At 40.7% G+C, this 21,663-nt stretch overlaps 2 protein-coding genes across 16 annotated transcripts in view; one reads left to right on the forward strand and one right to left on the reverse strand.

Moving 5' to 3' along the window:
• LOC124185055 overlaps positions 1 to 21,663 on the forward strand; it is a 225,195-nt gene that overhangs the window by 136,399 nt on the left and 67,133 nt on the right. For all 11 annotated transcript variants that reach the window (XM_046575390.1, XM_046575388.1, XM_046575393.1 and 8 more), the window contains one exon: positions 14,990 to 15,128. The gene's annotated coding sequence lies outside the window, so the exon portion shown is untranslated. The remainder of the gene's footprint in view (positions 1 to 14,989; positions 15,129 to 21,663) is intronic.
• LOC124185057 (hemicentin-2-like) overlaps positions 2,062 to 21,663 on the reverse strand; it is a 304,368-nt gene continuing 284,766 nt past the window's right edge. For 2 of the 5 annotated variants that reach the window (XM_046575403.1, XM_046575402.1), the window contains 5 exons: positions 11,419 to 11,629; positions 9,361 to 9,417; positions 7,321 to 7,471; positions 6,182 to 6,342; positions 2,062 to 4,057 (listed from right to left, as the gene is read on the reverse strand). In XM_046575403.1, the coding sequence (XP_046431359.1) occupies positions 3,957 to 4,057; positions 6,182 to 6,342; positions 7,321 to 7,471; positions 9,361 to 9,417; positions 11,419 to 11,629 (681 nt within the window). In that variant the 3' untranslated portion in view covers positions 2,062 to 3,956. The remainder of the gene's footprint in view (positions 4,058 to 6,181; positions 6,343 to 7,320; positions 7,472 to 9,360; positions 9,418 to 11,418; positions 11,630 to 21,663) is intronic. The other 3 variants (XM_046575404.1, XM_046575406.1, XM_046575405.1) reach the window with 3 other exon arrangements.

Genomic DNA, 21,663 nt, shown 5'->3' on the forward strand with positions numbered 1-21,663 from the left:
CACCCGGGTACTCGGCAGATTTTTTATTTTAGGCTGAAAAATTTTAATAAATAACGAATAAAAGGTCTAAATGTTCGAGCTAAAATAACCGGGTAAATACACAGTCATCGAAAAACAATTAAGCTCCTAAAATATTAGCTAGCAGGTATCGTTGAATAGCTGATATTTTATCAACCTGTGACAAAAAAACACAGGAAAATAAATCGCGAGCTGCGGCCCGTAGTGAAACACATACATAAAATGGAAACAAAAGAAGTAAATGAAATTAGAAAATGAAAATAAATTTTAAAAAAATAAAGTAGTAAATAAATGAAACAATGCACATACGACATACGGCAGAAAGTGGAACGCGTTGGTATATAACGGCTATCCATCACTAGCGAATCGGGTATACACGTGTAGCTTACACGTTCCACATACGTTTTACTTGCCAACAATTAACAGACCGCATAACTATAACAGTTTAAACCCCGTTTTCAGCAATTTATATTTATACAAAAGAACGTACCTCGGGTAGAAAATGAGTTTTATATTTTTACGCAGTGTGTGTTATTCGCAGAGTCGAATAAAAAAAGAAAAGAAAAAAGGAATGGATTGACCCGTTTTTTCAAAGTCGCACTGCCCGTCCTTGGGTAGTTAATTTTATAAATTTAGCGAGCTTTGAAGGTTGGGCTTGCAAATTTACAGGTCTAAAAGCCAGACGATTTAAGCCGATGAACGATGGGATGTCATGCATGTCTGCGTGTCGTCGGTATAAGGTTGCGATGAAAACAGAAATTTTGCGCCAGTACACGTACGCAGGTGTTTTGCGTTAAATAATTCAGCACCCTGTTTTTTGCGCATGGGTACAAGTACGAGTGAATGTTGGATTTCTTCGATTGAACAGATTCAACTTACCTTCTTATGATTTATTTATTCTCCGCAGCGATTACTCGCAGAGTGATCGGTGAGCTTGCATAACATAATGTAACCCCGGTTGTATGAAGCGTATTATACGCGTAAGTGCGGTGAAAATTTATCCTAAAAGCAGCCGGTGGTTCTTGATCCCCACCGACGTGAAGACGTAACGTCATGCAGCACAAAAACCCCGAAGAACCCTGACGAAGAATAAGTTATCTCTTCTCGCGAATTCAATAGGCATTTCATGATCATACGCCGTAAACGAAGCTGCTTCATCGTACGTTCTTCAGAGCTGGAAAAGCAAAGCTTCGACGGTGGAAAAAATTGGGAATATTATAACATTAGATTACCTCACTGACCGAGGAACTGCAGTTCGGGAGGTTGAGAAATCTCTTCAGCAACGCACGCATCTGCAGCGGGAACTTGATAATTCCGAATGACGAGGAGGGAGGAGACAGGAGAGAGTAATTCGCGACTCCTTTAGCGGGATAATTTGTTAGGGAATAAAAAGTCTCCGGCAAATTATATCGCGCGAAGGAGTGAATATAATCATGTCGGAGGATATACAAGGGAATAAAATACAGTATGTTTATAAGTAAAGGTTTGAAATATAAAACAATTTGATTTTGACTCGTTACATTTATTTAAACAGCGCTTACGTCATGGAATGTTTTTACAATAAGGTCTTTGTCCTTCTTTCTCTTTTATTTTTATCATTACTTTTGCCTCACTTTTTTTTTTATACATTGACGTATTTTAAAGTCTCGTCACATGATACAACTAATAGTATGATTTTTATTTACAATGCTTTCTAATTATATGATAGTATAATAACCTATTGGATCCTCTGCTTGCCCAGATTTTTTTCTGTCCATTTCTTTTTTTGATTTCGTTTTTTATTTTTTTCAACTCTTTTTCTCTGACAGAGATAGAGCTTTTCGCCACACTGGCAGCGCTGACGATTAGTTTATTTTTTCTCCTTCTTTCATTGTTCTGAGCCGTATGCTGATAATGAAATATATTTTTTGAATTCAATCAAATCGAACGTTCTTTCTTTCATAATTTTATAGTAGTGTTTATGCAGTGTGTAACAGAGTGTTATCAAAACTTGGAACTTGCTTTTGGAAATGGATTTTGAGTGGATAAATTTTCTACTGTAACTTGTTTTTTTTTTTTTTTTTTGTTTTTTTTTTTTGAAATATTGTCATTTCGCGGTGACTAAACGTGATGTAGAAAAACTGATTGACACATTTCGTAAAATGTTGTGAGGGGTGAAAGAGAGACAGAGAGAGAGAGAGAGAGAGAGGAAAACGTGAAAAATCAATAAGGAACGAAACGGAGGTGATGAAAACTTCTTTAATTTCTACGCAGTGGTGTTATAAACCTAGTTTTTTTTTGTCATTTACTTTTTTTTTTTGCATCTTTTATTTTTCTATTTCATATATGAAATATTTCAACGACTTGACTTAATAATACATCATTATTATTATTATTATTATTATTTTTGTTTTATCTACCATACAGTAAATATATTTATTTCTATGTAAATTATTATATGGCTATTCGAAGTTGAAATCTAGTTTTTAACAGGCAAAAGTACTTCTCGCATTACCGTAAGGTACAAGGTTGATCTGTTCAGAATCAATACTTGATTCGGTATTCTCTTGTTGTCTTCACGTTATTTTCAGCTTCGAACGATAATAACTTTCAAAAATTAATCTCCCTTAGGCCATGAGTTTATCAATATCAAATCAGTGTTAATACTAAATACACACCTTGTCATTCATGCTTAAATTTTATTACAGTATTTAATATACAACAGTTATACAACTAGTTGATTTCGTCCTAATTCAACCGCTCTATTACATAATAACAGAAACGTTCGTTTGATTGTTTTTTTTTTCTTTTCTTCTTTTCTTTCTTCATGCCATCAATTATTCGACAGTTTGATCGCGGGAAGATAATGTGATGAAATTTCTTATTAACGAACAAGGGTGAGTATTTTCTCGTTTCTCTTTACGGAATCGCATAGTTAGGATTTTATTCTCAGCTTATACCGATCGTTGTTCGAACGAAGAACATCGGTTCCGTTTTGAATCAACGAAAGTTAACAACGTCTAGTATAACAAAGAACGAAAGACCGTGCGTGTGTTATACAAAGTCCTGACATTTCTGCCGTATTATACGAGCGTTAAAATACGGAAAACTACCTACACCTTCACCCGCACGTAAAATTTCACCTCTCAACGTTTGCCGATCGTTTCTTGGTAAGGTATAACAAGGTAGCTACTATTTACTTCCAAGAATCTTAATCATTCGAAATTGTTCCTTTCGGCCTCGGGCGGAAACCCGTCGGGAATTTCCACCGATACAGAGCGCTTAATGCCTGACTCAAACCGTGAACCAATTTCTTCATTATACATAAAAATTTCCAACCGGATGCCTTCTACCTCGGGTTTCATACGACCCGGGTACCCTAGATGCGTACATGCTTGTAATTCACATTCCTTTATTCGCAGTACGACTCTGCCGGATACCCCCAGGTTATGTTACGTGTACAAACGGTATTAGCTACGTAGTTATGTTATCTCGATGAAATTATAATCTATCCTAAATCATACCACATAAGTACAACTTCATATCCTTAACGCGTACGTACAATTCCCAAGGTGTAGCACTTTCTGTTAAAATCTGGGAGGGGGATTAGTATTTTTTGTGAATTTTAGTTTATTCATTATATTTTATATTCGTTTGATTTATTTATTCATCTATTCAATTTTAATTATAGAAAAATGTCACTGTTTCGCAATATCTTTCTTATATCGATTGTTCAGCGTGACTTTTCACTGTGTAACAAATAATCGCTTCATAGTCAGGATCACTTTAGGACCGATTTAGCAACGCGTTCATTGTTTATATGTCCATTGTTATCGTCGGCGAACACACTTCGCTTCCGGTTCCTTGATTTTTCATTATCTCATACACTTGACACGCTTTGTTCAAACCGTCGTGACTTTTATAACCGATCGCGTCATGATCGTTTATTTAGAGATTGCTCACCTCAGAAAATTCGCAACCAGCAACGTCATGGTCGCCAAAAGCAGCGTTGGCGTTACTCCGCAGCTTCCGCCGTGTTGCATCGCGGCGGGATGTTCACCTGAAATTGAAAATTTTTATCCGTCAAGGAACAGGCGAAATCGTATAACGAGCTTGCGCCATAGCGAAATCAGTTTGTGGCTCGAATAACAATTACGGATCAGCGGTCACGGATACATGAAAATTCTCACCGAAGCGTATCTTTCTGATAATAATTATGCTAATTAACAATCGACACGCGCTGCAGCTCTGCCGGGACGTTTGGTTTAATTCAGGTGAGACAATAGCCGGATATCTACACCCCGAGTTTGTCTACCTCGCAGTTAGCGTATTAACCGTTAATTGTTTGCTCAATTTGCGAGGCGCCCAGCTGGTATAATATTTGGCTAAAATACGGCTGCGAATTAGAGTGCAATTCAACCTCTTTTCAGATTTCACTCCAAATATCCAATGAACCGGATACGAGTTTTAATATTCATGCTCATCGGTCAATACCGCGATAGAACGAACTTTGAAGCGTGTATAGGTGGTGGGTACATGCGTCGGTGGAACAACGTGAAATGTATGAGATGCGAAATTATAAAACTCCGGGAAAACTCTGGTTATTTGACAAACCCAAAAACTCGCCAACGCGATTCCCAACTTACTTCAGCTCAAACGTTAATTAAACTTTGAAAGAAAATCTCGGCTTTTGGTCGTGTTATGTAGTTTGCGAAAATTGATAACCCCTGCGAGGAGACGTAGTCATTCCGGGAGCCAATTGTAAAACAAAGGAGAGGAAATTTCAGAGACTTTCTTCCCAAGTACATCGGTACTCAATGTCATATTGACATCAAATTTTTACTGTTTTCAATCAATCAATATTCAAACTGAGGCAAGATTCAAGTTTTATTAGGATCAGCTGAGCGATATTAATTTTATCGCGAGTCAACATATGTCATCTTCACGTATCATTCTCTATAGCTTGATGCGTATGTCAATTCTTTAAAATACATGCAAGGCGTGTAAAATGTGCCTCTTTGATGGATCGAAGATTAATCTTTTATCTCACTGATTTTCCTGGTGAATTAATTATTCTGTAGCCCAAAGTGCACGAAACCGCGAGATTCATTACTTAACCAACTAACCAAACTTGCCGCGTTATTTTGCACCCCTAAGCAACGTAAATTCAAAAGCATAGCTAATTTGCCTGAAAAATCAATCACAAATTTTCGTCATTTCAAACTATAGCCGATATGTAGATAATCTTGTTTGCGGCCAATGTATATGAATGTCTGGTAATTCGGACAAACAATTCTGTTGCTAGAGTGGTCTGAAATTTGCGGAATTTCTATTGTGGCAACTGAACAAATATGTGAGCCAGAATTCCAATTGAATTAATCAATATGAAAATGAAACGACTCGATTTTCGATCACATTCAACGCTTTGATTGTTATTAATATTATTATTATTGTTATTATTATTATTATTATTATTATTATTATTATTATCATTATTTGAAATTTTAAAAGTAAGGCATTGAGGGTAATCGAATTTTTTTTTTTTTACATATACACGCGAAAACATTTCGCACTACGGGAATGCTATGAATTAAAGTTCGCTTCCGCCTGATTTGTTTCACGACGCGACGGCACAATCATCGTCTGAGCTGCCATAATGCACCTTGGGAAATTTTGGAAAACTTGTTGCCTGTATTCGCTGATTTTTTAAAATAATTTCACTGGTTAAAAACTGTGGAATTCGGTCCATCGGAAGAGATGATACAGAACTTTGAGGGCTGTTCGTTGTACGTGTCAATATCTTTTGTCCCCGACGGTTGAATAAGCTGCCTTTCCTCACCGCACCGGTGAAACGTAGAGACAAAAGTACGTACATAACTTTACTACCTACGCTACAACGTAGAGAGTTTAATGAACTAAACGCGTGTGTAATAACCGACCATCGCTCCTCGAGCAACGATAATATCTGCTCGGGGAGAAAAGAGAATGCGGAGTGTGAAAAGCGTCGTTGTTGCGATAGTCGCGCGATAACGACACGCGGCAGCTGAGTGCAAAAGAATTCCAGGCTGGTGCACCACGCGCAAAGCATGTGTGCTTGCAGGGGTTGAGGATCAAAAGGAGATAGGCGGAAAGACGTGTATGTATGCATGTGCGTACGTATACCGCACATAGGTATGAGACTCACCATTCAGCACGTGAACCATGACGCTCGCTGGATTCGCGTTGCTTGGAATGCAAGTATAATTTCCGCTGTCAGTCAGCCTCGCCTGGGTCACCAGGAGCTTGCTGGTTGTGCCGCTCTCCGTCTTCTCGGTCTCCAGTGACACGCCGCCCCTGTGATGAACGCTGAATTATGAAAAATACTTTGCAACCAGTGCACCAACAGCAACTTGTCGGGGCGTATGCCCCGGAAAAATGTGATAATTATTGCAATTGCTTGAGCCCGAGAGAGGACGAGCAGAGAAGTCTGCTTCTACCATCCGCGGGCATTTCGCCTTTCTGCCGCCCCTTCCACTTCCCGCTTTCCACTTTTCACCCCACGCCCTTCGCATCCGGCCCTCAAGCTCTTTCCCTCATTTTCCTCCTTATCCCTCCACGTACCAGGAATGCTCTTCTCTCTAATCGCCCCAACCCAGACGTGGTGCCAAAGCGGTTAATGCCACATTTACGGAGGAGAAATATTACGCTCGAGAATCCCTTGATCTCCGACATTTTTTGCTTTTTTATTATTTTTTATTTTGCTTTTCTTTTTTTTTTTTGTCACTTTGTTGAAAATTCTTTTCTCACTCTTCTCTTTCAAATTAAAAAGGAAACTGAATTATAACTATGATTCTGAGAAGAAAACCAGCTTTGTTTTTTCTATACACGTCCGTCTGCGTCTACGTAAATATATATCAAACAACATGGGTTTTCATCAGACAATATGCTAATCACCTCTTGTTTTATAAACTTCACTAACTTATTGGATGAAACACGAAATACCAATTAGCGCACGGTTGACAATTGAATCTGCAATGTAATCAGAACTTAGATACTTATACTTGCAAATTTCCCGAAAATGTCTTGTTGTTTGCAAAGAGCAGGATAAACACGGTATCTGTGTCCATTCGATTTCTGATTCATTATTCACAGAGTAGATCGAAGGATTTACTATTCAACGACTGAATCTGATGTCAAAGGATACTATATGAAAAGAATGACGTTCACGCGGAAGTACGAATATCGGGAAAATCATTCAATAATTCAATCAAAACTCGTGAATAATGCGGCAAAAAGATTGACGAGCAGTTTAATTTTAGTTGATCTATGAATAACACGACGAACCTCGGACTGTCAAAGTCGACGATTGCAACACCGTGATGCCATGAAACGCTGCTCGGCGGTGTGCTGTGAACGTTGACGGTGCACGTGAGGCTGATGGTGCTGCCCTTTTTCACGTAAACGTCTTCTGGTCCAGAAATCTTCGCCTGAGCAGCTGTAACAAATAACATCACTTTGGTTTCTTGTGAATTTTTTCCTCTCCCACCCCCACCCCCACCCCCCCTCGCCCCACCAGCCATTTGTTGTCTCGGCGGACCGGACCCCTCGTAAATTGTACATACATGTATATGTATAACGTATATCTATCACATTATGTACAGTATATGGCTATCCGAGGCACACTAGAAACGTACGACTTGACTAGATCGAGGCGCAGACCACGACCTGGAACATAAGTCAAGGGGAGTCACGATAGCGAACATTTCTGACGTATTTCAAACTCACTTCATGTCCTACGTGACACTGGTGGAAGCGCTGGACTACCGCTCCTAACGTCACGTAGTCATTCGCCCACGTCCCGAGATATCCTGCAGTATGTTATATATGTGTTGGCGATTTCGTAACGTGTGAAAACTCACGTGTGCCTTTACCGTGTATAAGAGAAAAATTGATAATGGTCCATTCTTTCAGTCTATATAGTTGATCGGAATCAAGTTTATCACGTTGCAGATCCACGTGAATGTGATGATTGCTGACAAGAACAATGAGCATTCAACAATGATCATGATCCGAGCTTTCTTTAAGTTGGTAATACGGTTTTTAATCTCTTAGCGACTTCGTGCGTAACTTTTTCAATACGCACGAACAGCAAGTTTGTATGGATGGATCGGAAATAGGTCCTCAAGGTGGCCTTTTGGTCCCAATACTCCGAAAAGCCGCTTCCCGAAAAAGTTGGAGCTGGTTCGAGGCTGCTCCCCCGCCCACCCTCACCCCTTCACCCGATTGAAAAGGAAAACTCTCGATGATTGATCTGTACCTACCGACCCATGCAAACTTGGAACGACGGTCTAAGGGTATTCGCGTTATTTTTACGCAAGGTCCAGCCTCCTAGGACCTTGCAAACTTGTTCGGTTCTTCTTACTTTTTCTTTCATAGTTTTTGTCGATTTTATCTCTTACCACGCCTGGCAAACTTTTTATGTTATTCAAATATCAATACTACCCATGGGTATACGTGGAGCGACCAGGGAATACCTTTGGTGGCTAAATCTGAACCCGGTAGTCGTTATATGGGCAAGAGTAAAAAGAAGCAAGGATACGAAAATCTTGCGATATAGGTGAAACGGTCAATAAATTTCGTTCATATTGGGAAAGTTCATCGATCCCCTCGGTGTCTGCTCAAGTGCACCCGCCATGCGATCAGTCGCAGTTGCGTCGAGAGAAAAGATTATTCCAAATGATCTGCATTTAACGATTTCATATACGTGTCCCAAAATCCCAAGTCATTTGTAGTGCGACAGTGAGTATAATGTCTCCAAGCAAATGCTGTATTCACTTTTCGAGTAAGCAATTGCCTGAACTTGGAAGGTTTTGACATGAATTTGGTTCTCCATCTTGATTTAAAAAAAATTTATTTGCCATAGGCATAAATTTTGTTGGGTATAGTTTCCACACTTTTTTTGTCACATCTACGCAGAGTTATGTTAAAATGCAATCCATACGAGTATATGTATAGCTACGTACCTACACAGTTTATGTCATATATGTATATTGTAACAGCTATGAAAAAGATGAAGCGAGCAAAGCCTGATAGCGAAAATATGTATCATATGGTTATAATTTTTTCAATTACAATTATGCCACGCCGATGACGATGATGTAAGGCAAAGGAAATGCTGGTAAATGGCAGATGGTATATTGTAATGAAGATATCTATCAAGTACGAAGATACAATAGCTGCAGAAATGCGTTAGTCAATAAGTAGCAGTAAATGAATAAGAAAACAGCGAGGAAATTTAAAAAAATAAAACAAGGTAAACGTATACAGAACGCAGATCAACCAAAAAATAATAACAGTAATGGTAAGGCCTGGCTTGATTCTAACCTGAGTTGAAGGTCCGGTGAATGGCGTTGGGCGCGGTGGCGGGGACAGGGGCACTTTCTGGAACGGGATCACAGACATACACATCGAGTTAATTATTCAGATTTTAAAGTATCAGGCTAAAAACCTGTCGGAAAAACATCTATGAGACTGAAAAAAAAAAAAAAAATACCAACTAGAAGCTTAACGCGGTGAACTTACGCAAAGAGTCTACAGTAAAAGCAAAAGAAACACCCGGGTCACCTTGCTATTCTACCTCTAAAAGTAAAGTACGAGCGAGTGACTAAAATCGAGGCCATTTAGATAGAACCTTAATACAGCTCTGGATCGTAGTCGAAGCAATAGGATAAAATCGACGCTGGCAAGTTTTTGCGATGATCCTTTCGGGGTAAAATAACATCCGCGAAGTAAAATACCTGCCGAACTAGGGTATTAGCTCTTCTTTTTCTGTCTAATTTTTTTTCTCGTTCTTCGCCAGCTAGCGCGAGGGATAATTTTAAGGGTTGGCGAGAAGAGGGTGAGGGCGAAAGAAGGCAACAAAAAGGTACCGTGGTCTCTCACGCGGTTGGCGGTGTATTCATCGTCCTTCTTACATCGACGTTTAAACGTAAGCTCTCCAAGTTCGAACCGAACGGTGGTGCGGAGAGAGAGATAAGGCCTGCGGCAGGCTGGGAAAACGGTCAGTTTCGGGAAAAGTTTAAACAAATTTGATTCGAAGTCGCGGGGTCCGAATATATTTCGGGCAAATTCCTCACCCCGCTGATCCACTTCCGATATCATTTGGGATACGCTCTTAGCGCGTCCAGCGATCCTCGCGCGATCAACAAGAGCTACACTTGTAGTTTTTGCTGAAAACTTAAAGTCGGGAGCTCGAACTTAGTTCTGACTTTATTACCCATAGTCGTTGAGTGTAATTAACTTGAAGAACAATTACGTCAACTCCTCGTTCGAACTATCAGACTTTCCGCACTAGCCCGCCCAACCGCCTTCAACCCCCCGACTCTCCTATCTCTTTCTCGCCCCACCTCCTCCCTTACCCACCCCTTCGCCGTCGGACGTAACTTTTCCGATCTTGCCTCCTGACACTTAAGAGTCTTCACACCAGAGTGCTAAAACTTTCCGATACACTTAATTTCAAGCCTTTGAGAGTGCTCCATTTTCGAGTTTTCAAGTAGGTTTATGTACGAAGCAAGTTCGATTGTCGTGCCGGATAAACATTATTTATCTTACAAGATTACATGCGTTGATGGGGGATCGGCATGCGGGACTGGTCGACTCCGCTTGGAAAAATCAAATTCGATTCACGGTTCATGCATTGGTTAAATCGTATCTACTAATCAGTGAAAACCCTTCAATGTCCTTCAATTTCAAACAACTCATTTCAGCTTTCTGTTACATACATATACGAGCTGTTTATCCAGCTTGATACTTTTTTTTTTACAGTGGTCAGGTTCAGATTCATCATGCAATATTGAATCAGGAGGATGTTGTGTTGTCTAGGTTTGTTTTTGTCTCGACATATGAATCATGCCCGTACATCAGTTCGGTGGTGGAAAAAATGATTACTTTTCTCTAATTCACTCGAGAGCAGTTATGATGGATTAAACAAGCCTCGTGTTGTGTAAGCTCGCTCGTAGATACGTATTTTTTCCACTAAATATTTTGCCAAAATATCCTCGCGTTGTATACACATACTCAACTATTTTCGTAGACGTAAAAAAAAAAAAAACTTGCCGACTTCGCCGTACGCGGCGATGAAATGTGGGAAATACAATTTTTTGTGAATGGAAATAAAATCTAGCTTCACTTGGGAATACAAATTTTTGTTCCACACCTGGTAAAGTTAACAAATCCTTCCACTGTGTGTAAGTTAGCTGATTGCAAAATGTTCTTCTGGCAAAATTATAAAGGATAAATTATATTATCATCAATCAATCGAGTTTGCGAGCCTCTTTCCTCCTCGGCGCTATTTCTCCTCGATAACAAAGCTGATCGTTTCCGGCTGACAAAATGCGGTCTATGATATACTTAATATTGATGCGTACGTTGCGCTAGGTTTACCTTCAACGCTAAGGAGAATCGCCAAGTTGATTTTCGGCTCAGTGTTAACCTGGCACTCGTAGATCCCGGCGTCCCTTGGCTGGACATATTCGATTTTGAGGTCCCAGTCGTCCGAAGACTCCGGGTGTAAAACGGCGAACCTCGCGTCGCCTGTGTAAGTGAAGATTGCTGACGTCAGGATGTGGAGATCTCTTTTACGCATCCACGAGACCTGGAAAACCCAAAAGTACGTGCGTTTTTATTTCAAGTTAGATTTCTTGTTTTTCCGGTTCCTCTAAAATCGTTATTACAAATTCTGATTTCATTTTTTCGATACTTATACAGGATGTCTAATTTTTTCGGCGACCAGGAAACCATGACGGTTAAGAATTTTCAGCTATTTTCAGCTCGTTAGATACCCTGTTATACTCGTAATTCGTGTATCGGATTTTCAGATCAAAAATTCATGGTGACATTTCTGAAATATTTATCTTACACTGGCAAATACGAGGGAAAGTGGAGAAAAAATTGAATTTGAAAAATTTGGATCCAACATTTTTGAGGTGGCCGGCTTCCCTAAAACAAAATTTTTTTGGTAGCTTGGATATTGGGATATTTAGGATAACTATAAGTGAACGGTAATAAAAATCGATCATTTAAACAACTATCATTATGTTATTTCCTCCAGTTTTACAATATTTGGTGCTTCGTTTTCGAACATCGACTTTGAGCCCTGTAACATCTACATCAAAATTCGGAATCACCAGCTTAAAAAATCGAAATTTTCCCATCACTATCAATATCATGGCACTTTAATGGCGATGCTTTTTCCGTTCAGTAGTAAAAGTTGGCAAGTGTCAGACGCCAAGGTCTACCGCAATAATTAGGCAACCAGATACGCACCGATGTACGCATCAGGCGTCGGATGCAGGAGAATTTGCGATTCTGTCGACAGAAAGGCAGGCGAAGCCTTTGAAACAGAAGGATATCAAAAAACAAAAAAACAAAAATGTAATTTTTTTAAAAGTATCCGTTTTCCGTCACGGCTGCTCGAGGCTCGACGGGATGATTGAAGGATCTTTTCCACCGACTTCCTCCCTCGGTTTGCCGAGAGTTCGTTGTCGAGTATCTATTTACACGTCAGGGAGCTGTACACATACAACGTCGATGGGAAACTGACGTGCCGTTTTCAGCTGGGAAAATTTTCACGGCTCCATGACAGAGGGGCGATATATCCGTATAACACATACGCCTACTCCCGGCTAAGCCCGGCTTCTAGTATCTCCGCTGTAATCTATGTGTACACATCATTCAACGCGTATAACTTGAGCTTCCCCGCAGCTTTTGTCTACCTGCCTCTCTGATGCTGCGCACTTTGTTAGATTGGCTGATTTGCCAAATTTAATCCCCTTTCGATCGATGTATGTACATATATATATATATATATATATATATACATATATGTGTGTGTGCGTGTGTGTGTGCACCTGATATCACGCGGTGTTCCGCGTATTGTGATGCAAATTGTTTGCTGACTAGTCTCACCACAGTCTACGCATCGCCTACAATACTCAGTCGACTCGGGTTCGACGCCAGTTGCTGATCGCTACATTATCGTAGATACCCGGAATTGTACCGATTCTATCGGTTGCGATGATATTGTAACGAAGTTGCGTTCACGATCCTTATAGATCCTGGTACGACTGATGCCGATATAATGTTCATTTATTAAATGCTTAATAATTTGTCTAATGTACGGTTACTCCGCCAACGAGAATTATCGTAGAAACAGTCATTCTCCAGACTTCAACCGGTGCACTTCAAGTCAAAATATATCCGCGTTTTTCACACATTGTTCATTGTTGTGAGATTTGTTTGATCGACGTTTTTTCATTATGCACGGAAGACCCATTCATTTCTTCAGACGCAATTCGATCCGAAATTGTCCTTTACTACAATATTATATTTTTCACCTGCGATCCGAGGTACGTTTCGTTTTGTGATTCGATTTCAGCGAAATAGCATCTCGTGCACTCTCCACCGCCTGCTTGAACCCCACCCCCCACCCCTTTTTTAGTTTCTCAAACAACCCGGCAGGAATCTCAAATGAAAATCTCATTACTTACAACATCATTTCAATCATGTTACGTGTGGTTCAAATACTTTGAAACGATTTTTTTGCAGTACCGCTTTTAGGGGTACTTTTTCGGCTCTGAAACGTGTTTCATCGTCAGAAACAAAAGGATCTGATAATAGGCTTGCGGGAGAAAATCAAGTACCGTGCATTTTTTCTCTTCTTTGTTTTTCTTTGGTCAAATACAGCAAACGTAGCGATTGAAACTAAGTCACGCGTAACGGTTGTCTCGGCATAATGTGTTGGAGCAAGAACGGGACCTCCCTTCGAAAAAAAGGGGAACAAAAAGACGCTGAAGTCACAAATCAAAATGTTATAAGATTATTACCATTGTTTGTGTAAGAAAGAAAAAAATCTTAGAAGAACTTGGATTCGATATCTTTGATATCCTTGACTCTACAGCCCTCATGGGGTGATAAATAAATTGCAAAAGTATCGGTATCAATACAGTCTAGGGGTCGCGATTTATTGAAGGGTGAATAAGAAAGAAAAGGAAAGGAAAGGAAAAAAAAAATAAAAAATCAGAAATCTAGACAAAAAAAAATAGTATAAAAAAGAAAATTTCTTTACTCCCACTAGTTTTCTTGCGCAGACTTTCTCTTTCGCTCTTGCGAAACAAAGACGCGCGCATTGCCTATACCCCGAGCGAGAGTCTATACAACGAGCAGGCGAAAAAATGTGCCAAGTTTCTCGGAGGCCATTACGTTCTGGGTGCCGTTTGGGTGCCGTTTGGGGCCGTTACGGATTGCCGAGAGCCCCGGGAGCTGCCCTGACAATTACGGGCGCACGTGCTCGCGTTCCCCACTTGAACACCACCCCCATTTCTAATACACAGGGCTCTGATGGGAAATTGAACGTATGTTCCCTTACGCCGAGATTTCGTGTCGTTTCACCTAAGTGATGCAGCTCTTCCTCTCGTCCAGACAGATATAACGTGTAGTATATATACGGTACCCGCGAGATCGTTCTCCCGCTGATGAAGGTTATTTTGGTTTGGTTCTGTTACAACGATTGCACCTGTTTCTCTTCATCTTTTTCCTTTCTTGCTTCTCCCGCCGCTTCTGCTGCCGCTGCTGGCTGCTTACTCTTGAATATCTCTTTGACCGACGACAGATGTTTTATATGTATACGTGAAGAGCTTTTCCGATGTCAACTCACCCCACCCAGATAGATTTACATGCTTTACATGCGGCATAACTTTTGGTTTACTTTCTGCACGGATAAGGGGGCAGCTTAAACAACTTCTCCTTCAAACAAGAAGTTTAATCTAGGACTCTGCAGTTTTGCGAGTGGAAAATCAACCCTGGGCTTGATACATTCGGGTTAAGCTACCGAAGAGAAAAGGATATAAAAATGAAAAAACCTTAGCGATCCTTGCTCGAGCGATATGATCTGCATTTACATTTTATCTCTGTCCGTGTGTCTTATATTTATTTGTTTTTTTATTTTCACTTTCAGAACTTCGGCATTATTCGACGTGAAGGTGGAAAATGTCGCATGGAATGAAGAATTAATGGAAAGTGGTGGAAACGAAACTGGATGGCGAGGCGTTCGTCCGTGACAATTAGAAGACTATCTGCCCTCTTTTCAATCTCAGGTGAGTAATTCATTACCGCTTTTGATTAGCTCGTATTTTTTAATGACACGGATGAGGATGGGTATTAAACTTTTCAATTTTATTAATTGACCTCGTGATATGGTTCAACCCCCTTTGAGAGAATTTTGTCATCTGATAATGGAGAAAAAAAAACCTCATGTTGCATCCTCATTTTTCATTATTTATGTAGAAGGTTTGAGGAGGACAAAATCGAAGGGTGAAGGTTTCACCGTCGATCACGGTACGGTGACATCTGATTCGTGCGATAATAATCGTACTATTATACCAATCGGAAACCATGCTTGAAAGTTTTAAACCGTCTAAGGAATTTCCGCCTCGTTATGATCGATATACCTGGTATATTTCCGTAGGGAACGAGGGTTGGAAAGTCGGTCTCGCTTTCTCCGACATTATTGCTGCGGAGTCAGCCAATTATCGCGGGAAATTTAAAAAGTCTATAGACATGGAACGATTTTTTTTTAATAAGAAACAATTTGGGCACGTACAATACCGAGATCAGAGAGGATTCGGCAAGCAGTGGCAGAGCTGCTCAAAGTAATTCGTGCATCTGGGGGACGTTATTATAGTGCGGGTAAAGTCAAGTCAAACTTAAAATCTGAGGGAGTAAAGTTTCTGTGTGGAGACCATTAAAATGTAAATTAAAATACGTACGCTCGCGTATCTCTTAACATCCCTGTTCTTTTTCTCCCCGTTGTTTCCACCCATAAAGCCCTGTTATCATTTCGCACCTTTTGTATAATTCGTTCCCAGTCCACGGTAAATTAAATATTTTCCCTTCTCTCATTATTCGCCACTCTCTCATACCCTTGAATTTCTTTCCTCCTCGATGTACAGTCACAATCTTTTATACGCTATATTCTTTTCCTCAGCGGAAGAATTTCTTTTCATCGCATACTCCTGCCGGACTCGCAAAATTTTCTTCAGGTCGTTTGACTCACGTTTATCGTACATTTCAACCGAGTTGAATAATTTGCTTTCGAATTGTAAAATGGAGGAATCATTCTCAATGTACATACATTAATCTATTCACTAATTTGACGGACGCTGGGTGAAAAAGACGCGTGCGACGATAGATACGCAGTATAATAGCAGGCATAATATTGTTTCCGGATTCTCGCATGATATTAAAAACTCGAGGGTGTCGCTTTTATATCGTTGAGACGAAGTCTCGCGGGGCAGAATGTTACATCATTTTTATATGTAGAGGGTTCGTGCGTGAGAAAGAAACAGAGAGGGAGAGAGAGAGATAGAGTGGCCTAACAAATGTTTTCTGTGTAGCCGCGTAACCTTTCTACGGGGATGAAAAAATATGCGTTTAATTCACTTAAAAACGAAGGGAGGGAAACATGAAAATAAAATATTAATCGAGAGTGCGGAAGGGTGAATCCGCAGGTTGGTGTGCATGGTGGTCAATAAAAGTCGCTCTGAAACCTGTCGGGGAGGCGTCCGATTTCCAAGAAAAATTAGTTTCCCCAACTTTTTACGTATGGAAATTATTTTGAAACGTCTCTATATCATCAAGAGAATTTGATCACGTCTTTCCTTGATTCTGGGCAAGGATCAGGATTACGAGGCACGGGGAATGAAGTTCCGGGAGACACGCTGAAGGCGAACGGGAATTCTCTTGGCAACAATTTCGAATCCACGAATCCGCGATAAGGAGCGAAGTCGGAAAACCTTTACGTGGCACTGGAAATGCCACTTTCTGCTTAGGTCAACCGAAAGCCGGAAGGAATTTCTCGCTTTTGCCCAGCTTGCGCTGGAAACTCCGCGGGTTCGTACATGTATAATATGTCCTTTTTATTCGTTCAAACGAGGGGCTGCACACCGATCTAAAATACTCGAGTTCACCACGCTGCGCAGAGTGCATTTGTGACGGACATGTGATCCGGTATTCTGTTTCATTTCTATCATTCCCTCGCGGATCACCTTTTACGTCCAGAACTCATACGCTTAATTTCACCGCGTATACTGTAACATTTTTTGATGAAAATTTCTGAAAGACCGGGTCTTTCGGTACACGTCGGTGATTACAGGTCTGACTTATCCGAATAAAATTTTTCTCAGAAACTTGTTCTTCTTTCGACAATTCTCGGGTAGATGTATCAGACAATTTTTCAGATCAACCGCGTATGTCTATTAAATAAAAAAAATTCTCCCAAGTTTGATATCACGTGAAAGTTTTGAGGTAAAAACTGTTTGACCAAAGGATACAACACGGGTTGCAAGAATATGGGAGTGTGGCAGATGGTCGAAAAATAGACCAAATCGAATTTATCAACGGTGAACTAGCCAAGTCCGGGTTATGATTCGGTTTATCGGGCAAACGTAACCGGGTAAAGCGATCCTCGGGTAGCGCGGAAAGGCTTGGACTGCAGGAAATTTGCCCAGGAGATAAAAGGAATCTAGGTTATCCATCAGCGGAGCGCCCGGACGAGGGGATGAACGCATCGCGGTGGGGGAGATCAGGAATAAGGCGCAGGCTCAAGTACGGAACTAATTAGTATTGGCCGTCGTCCTGCAGCCCCCGGCGAAAGCCTCGCCGCCGAGGGACGAAGGTGTTGCTAGAGGCGTCTTGGGGGTAATTCCGCCTAATGAGCTGCCTCTGGTCCAACGATCCCTTTTTTACTTTACTCCGTACGGATACGGCCAAGTCGTATTGCAGCTGACCGGCCATCAGGACGGATTCCGCATCCCATCTCGGCTAGTAGATTATCGCAACGCTTGGCGATAACGTTTGTCCGACCATTGTTTCAGCAGACCCTGATTGTACACACCCCTACTTTTCTGAACCGAATCATCAGGGACGAAATGCTTTCGTTAAACTCTGGCAGAACGGAACCGTAAACTCACTCGCACGACTATATGTTTAGGTACTTTTTTTCATGCGTAAATGCTAAATTATACGTCACTCGTGCGACGAGGGGAGAGAAAGTTTGTAATGTTTCAGCGACGTTATTCTGTTCATGATTATTAGGGTCCACCTATCTTTCTATGTAGACATTTATTGCTGGTTAAATATCATGGGTATGGTAATACAGTTGTTTTTTTAGTTTTTTCTCTTTTCGCTCACAATTAATAAGGGCAAACGAATCGCTCCATGTTTTGCACCTTTTTGGTATCCCTTATGTGTACAACGTCTATACATTCGTTTAGATGTATAATATAGTTGTGTTTACTGAGGACAGCTGTTTAACGAACCGTACATAATGATACTTGCTCAAGTCAATTGAAATTTAGCAGAGATAGAGAGAGGGGAAAATTTTTTTAAGCCGAAAGCGTGGAATAATCAACGTCCCTTAACAAGTTTGAAATGTAAGTGCCCTGTAATTAAAGACAAACCCAGCGAGGCTGTTGTCGTTAGAAAAGTATACAAAAGCTCTCCTCCCCGGTTTACATCTCGAATTCTAATTTTTTAGTCGAGGAGAGACTCTTCAGTTCCTCTTTTCCACCCTTCGTGGCAATTCATGTTTCGTCGTGCTCTTCACTACTGGCAAGTTCAATAAATTTTTTAATGGCAAAAACTTTTCCTCGGCAAAGGGTTTCGTGCGATCTCATTATTCCTTGAGGAAGGAAATACATTTCTCTTTATAATTGGGAAATTTTATATTCTTCAATTTGACATCTTTAGGACGTGCCTTATATACACATATTATACAGTCAACGGTCATAATTGTTTGTTGAACATGGTCCACAAGTTCGCTGCCGAAAATTAAACGCTCTTGTTTGCTCGCTCATCTTCAGAGTTTTCTCCTATTTTATTTTGGCTGTTTGCAGAGTCTGGACTCTCCGTTTATACTTGTTCTTTCCTCTTTCGTATGAAATCGCGTTTCGAAGCAAAGATGTTTCCTTTGAAAGGGCGAACTTCAAATATTCAGTCATGAATATTAATTCAAGTTACAAAATGTCTCGAAGCTTTATAATCTTTCGGCTGATTTCAAAATAAAATTGGTTCGCCGGTACGATAAATTCAATTTTCTCAATCGACGTGGGATTTCCCATCGGAAGGAAAGAGCTGACGCTCATGACACTTGTGTTTTTCCTTTTTTATTTTTCCTCAGTGTAAAACTTTCCACGAACTCAATGCGGTACGTCGAGTTTAAGCTGATCAGACGTGCACGGTTTTGGAATCAGTTTGACGAAGAAAGAACGAAGAAGAAAAAAAATAAAATAAAAAATTCAAAAAACATACACCGCAGTATCGGTGATTCTCAACGCCGATAACAGAGTTCAAGAAATACACCTGTCCGGATGTATTTTCAGTCACGATCTACCGCTTTATATTTCCATGCCGCTTTATTACGTTATACAGTTGTAGGAAGAGCCGCGTTACCTGACCGGCTTTAGGTGTGCACGGTGGTTGAAATATTACCTGCCTGCGCATCTTCTCCATATCTCAACGTGGTTGTTAGTATACCCGTGCGGATTGAACCCGCACCTCGAGTAGCGCGGGCGGCGTAGTGAATACGACACAGAGCGAGAATAGCGAGAAAGATTGCGACCGATTTCATTGTTCCAGAGGTGCGCTGCGTGTGCGACTTCTCGAACACGCGGGATTTCCGGATTTATTTCATATTGCCAATGCATCGCATCACGATTTCTCCCGCGTTATCTTGCAACTGTCGCTGCAGTATACGGAGGTATAAAAATATTTGCCATCGAACGTCGACGAATGTCGCAGTTTGCCCTGCGTCGATTCAAAAGACGTGGGCGAAAAATCGAGCAATTTACATTTCATTAAAAATTTTCCACCCTGATTCGTATTTACCGGATTAAACTGAACCATCGTAGCGACGCCCTTTTATTCGCGCAAAACCGCGTGGGACAAACGCCCTTTCACGATCCACTCGGAGCTTTCGACTTTACGACCGAGTCTCTAGATTAGGATTTATTTTAATCCTGAAGGACCGTCTTTTCGCGGGCTCTCACCGACTACGTTCTTACTTCACCCCGCCTCCTCGGCACTCTCGCCCCCTATCCCCGATTTGCCCGGAGCCTGCGGCGCGGTCTTAAATCAATTGATTCGCCGGTCGTTTCAAGACTTCATGATGCCTATTTTGCGAGCGCCTCATCCGCCGGCCGTATAAGATTATTAGCCTCGGCTTGCGGAGTCTTCTTGATTTTTCACTTTTATACTTCTCTTATTCCTCGCTCCCTGGTGAGCTCTGGTAACCCAGAATCGTGAAGGGCAAATTGAGGAATAAAGGCGGTGGAGAAATCACCCTTATTCAGCCGAACGGAAAAATTCAACCATCTTGTACAATTACGCTCCGTGCTGAACACGTGTTAGGATGTTTCGATAATACTGTTATTCTCCGTGATAATATTCTTCGCTCGAGTATCCCAACCTTGCGTGTATGTTCAAAACTGGATTTTCAGTCACGTTCAAAAGTGCCGTATTCGCCTCACGTTTCGGACAAATAATTCGTTTAAGAAAACCCCCAAAAAAAGTAACCATAATAATATTAAACATTCAACATAATTTCGAGGAATGTTGGATTTTCTTTGGGTGTGTGCAGCAGAGGATTTTCATCCGGCGAGAAGACATGCGTGTCAGATGTCGCGAAAAATATACGGCAATTAATAATAAAATATATTTTTTTTTCGTACGGGACATTTTTGAATATGTCAAAAATGGATTAATTTCCCAAATGGAGTTGCGTTTATTAATATTTGTGGTGAATAAATGTGTGAAATAATAAGTATTTTCGTAAACAGAAAACATAGTAGGCTGTATTTCTCTATATTTCTCTATTTTGGAGATTGCGTTGATTAATTTTTTTTAGATCCCAATTCAACGTATCATATACCATGCGGTCGTTACAGGCGAAATCGGGTGAATCAATCTCTGAAGTTTTCCGTATCAATTTATTCCGTTGACCACGTGATCAGCACCTGAAGTAGAGCGTCTGAAAAGGTACACGCTGGCATAAAATTTCCATAGAGATGTCTGACACATTTCTTACCTTCAACTGTCGAGAGATTGAAATCTAACCAACCGAAAAAGTTGAAACTGGACAAGGTTTCGTAGAAATCTTGCAATCTTTCGATTCCACTTCATGTTTCTAACTTTCGGCGATTTCTCGTTTTTTCTTTTTATTATTTTCTTTTTTCCATTTTCCACGAGGAAAGAAATACGATATACGCATTGAAATTAAAAAGCTTCTACCGACAGTCACATCATCGTGTGTTCATGCTTGTACCTGCGCGAGCATTGAGTTGGAATGAAAATAACAACTATATGCACGACTTGCACTGTTGTCGGTAAGTACACGAGATGTTTCTTTGTACTACGCGAAGCCTCCAGCAAACCGTGTGTCGAGTGCCTCCTACAATATCACGGACACACGTCACTCGACCTCGTCGAGCACCTGAGACTAACTTGACCTTATTCAACCACACCGACACCTTGCCAGGTTGTAATTGCTCCGCCTCTAGGCGCTGCTTGACGTTGTCAAGCGAGCAGGTGAAATTACGTGGGTGGTTGGTCATGTATACCCAATATCTTAAACAC

The sequence above is a fragment of the Neodiprion fabricii genome, chromosome 6, assembly GCF_021155785.1.
Source record: "Neodiprion fabricii isolate iyNeoFabr1 chromosome 6, iyNeoFabr1.1, whole genome shotgun sequence".
NCBI classification, from domain to species: Eukaryota; Metazoa; Arthropoda; class Insecta; order Hymenoptera; family Diprionidae; genus Neodiprion; species Neodiprion fabricii.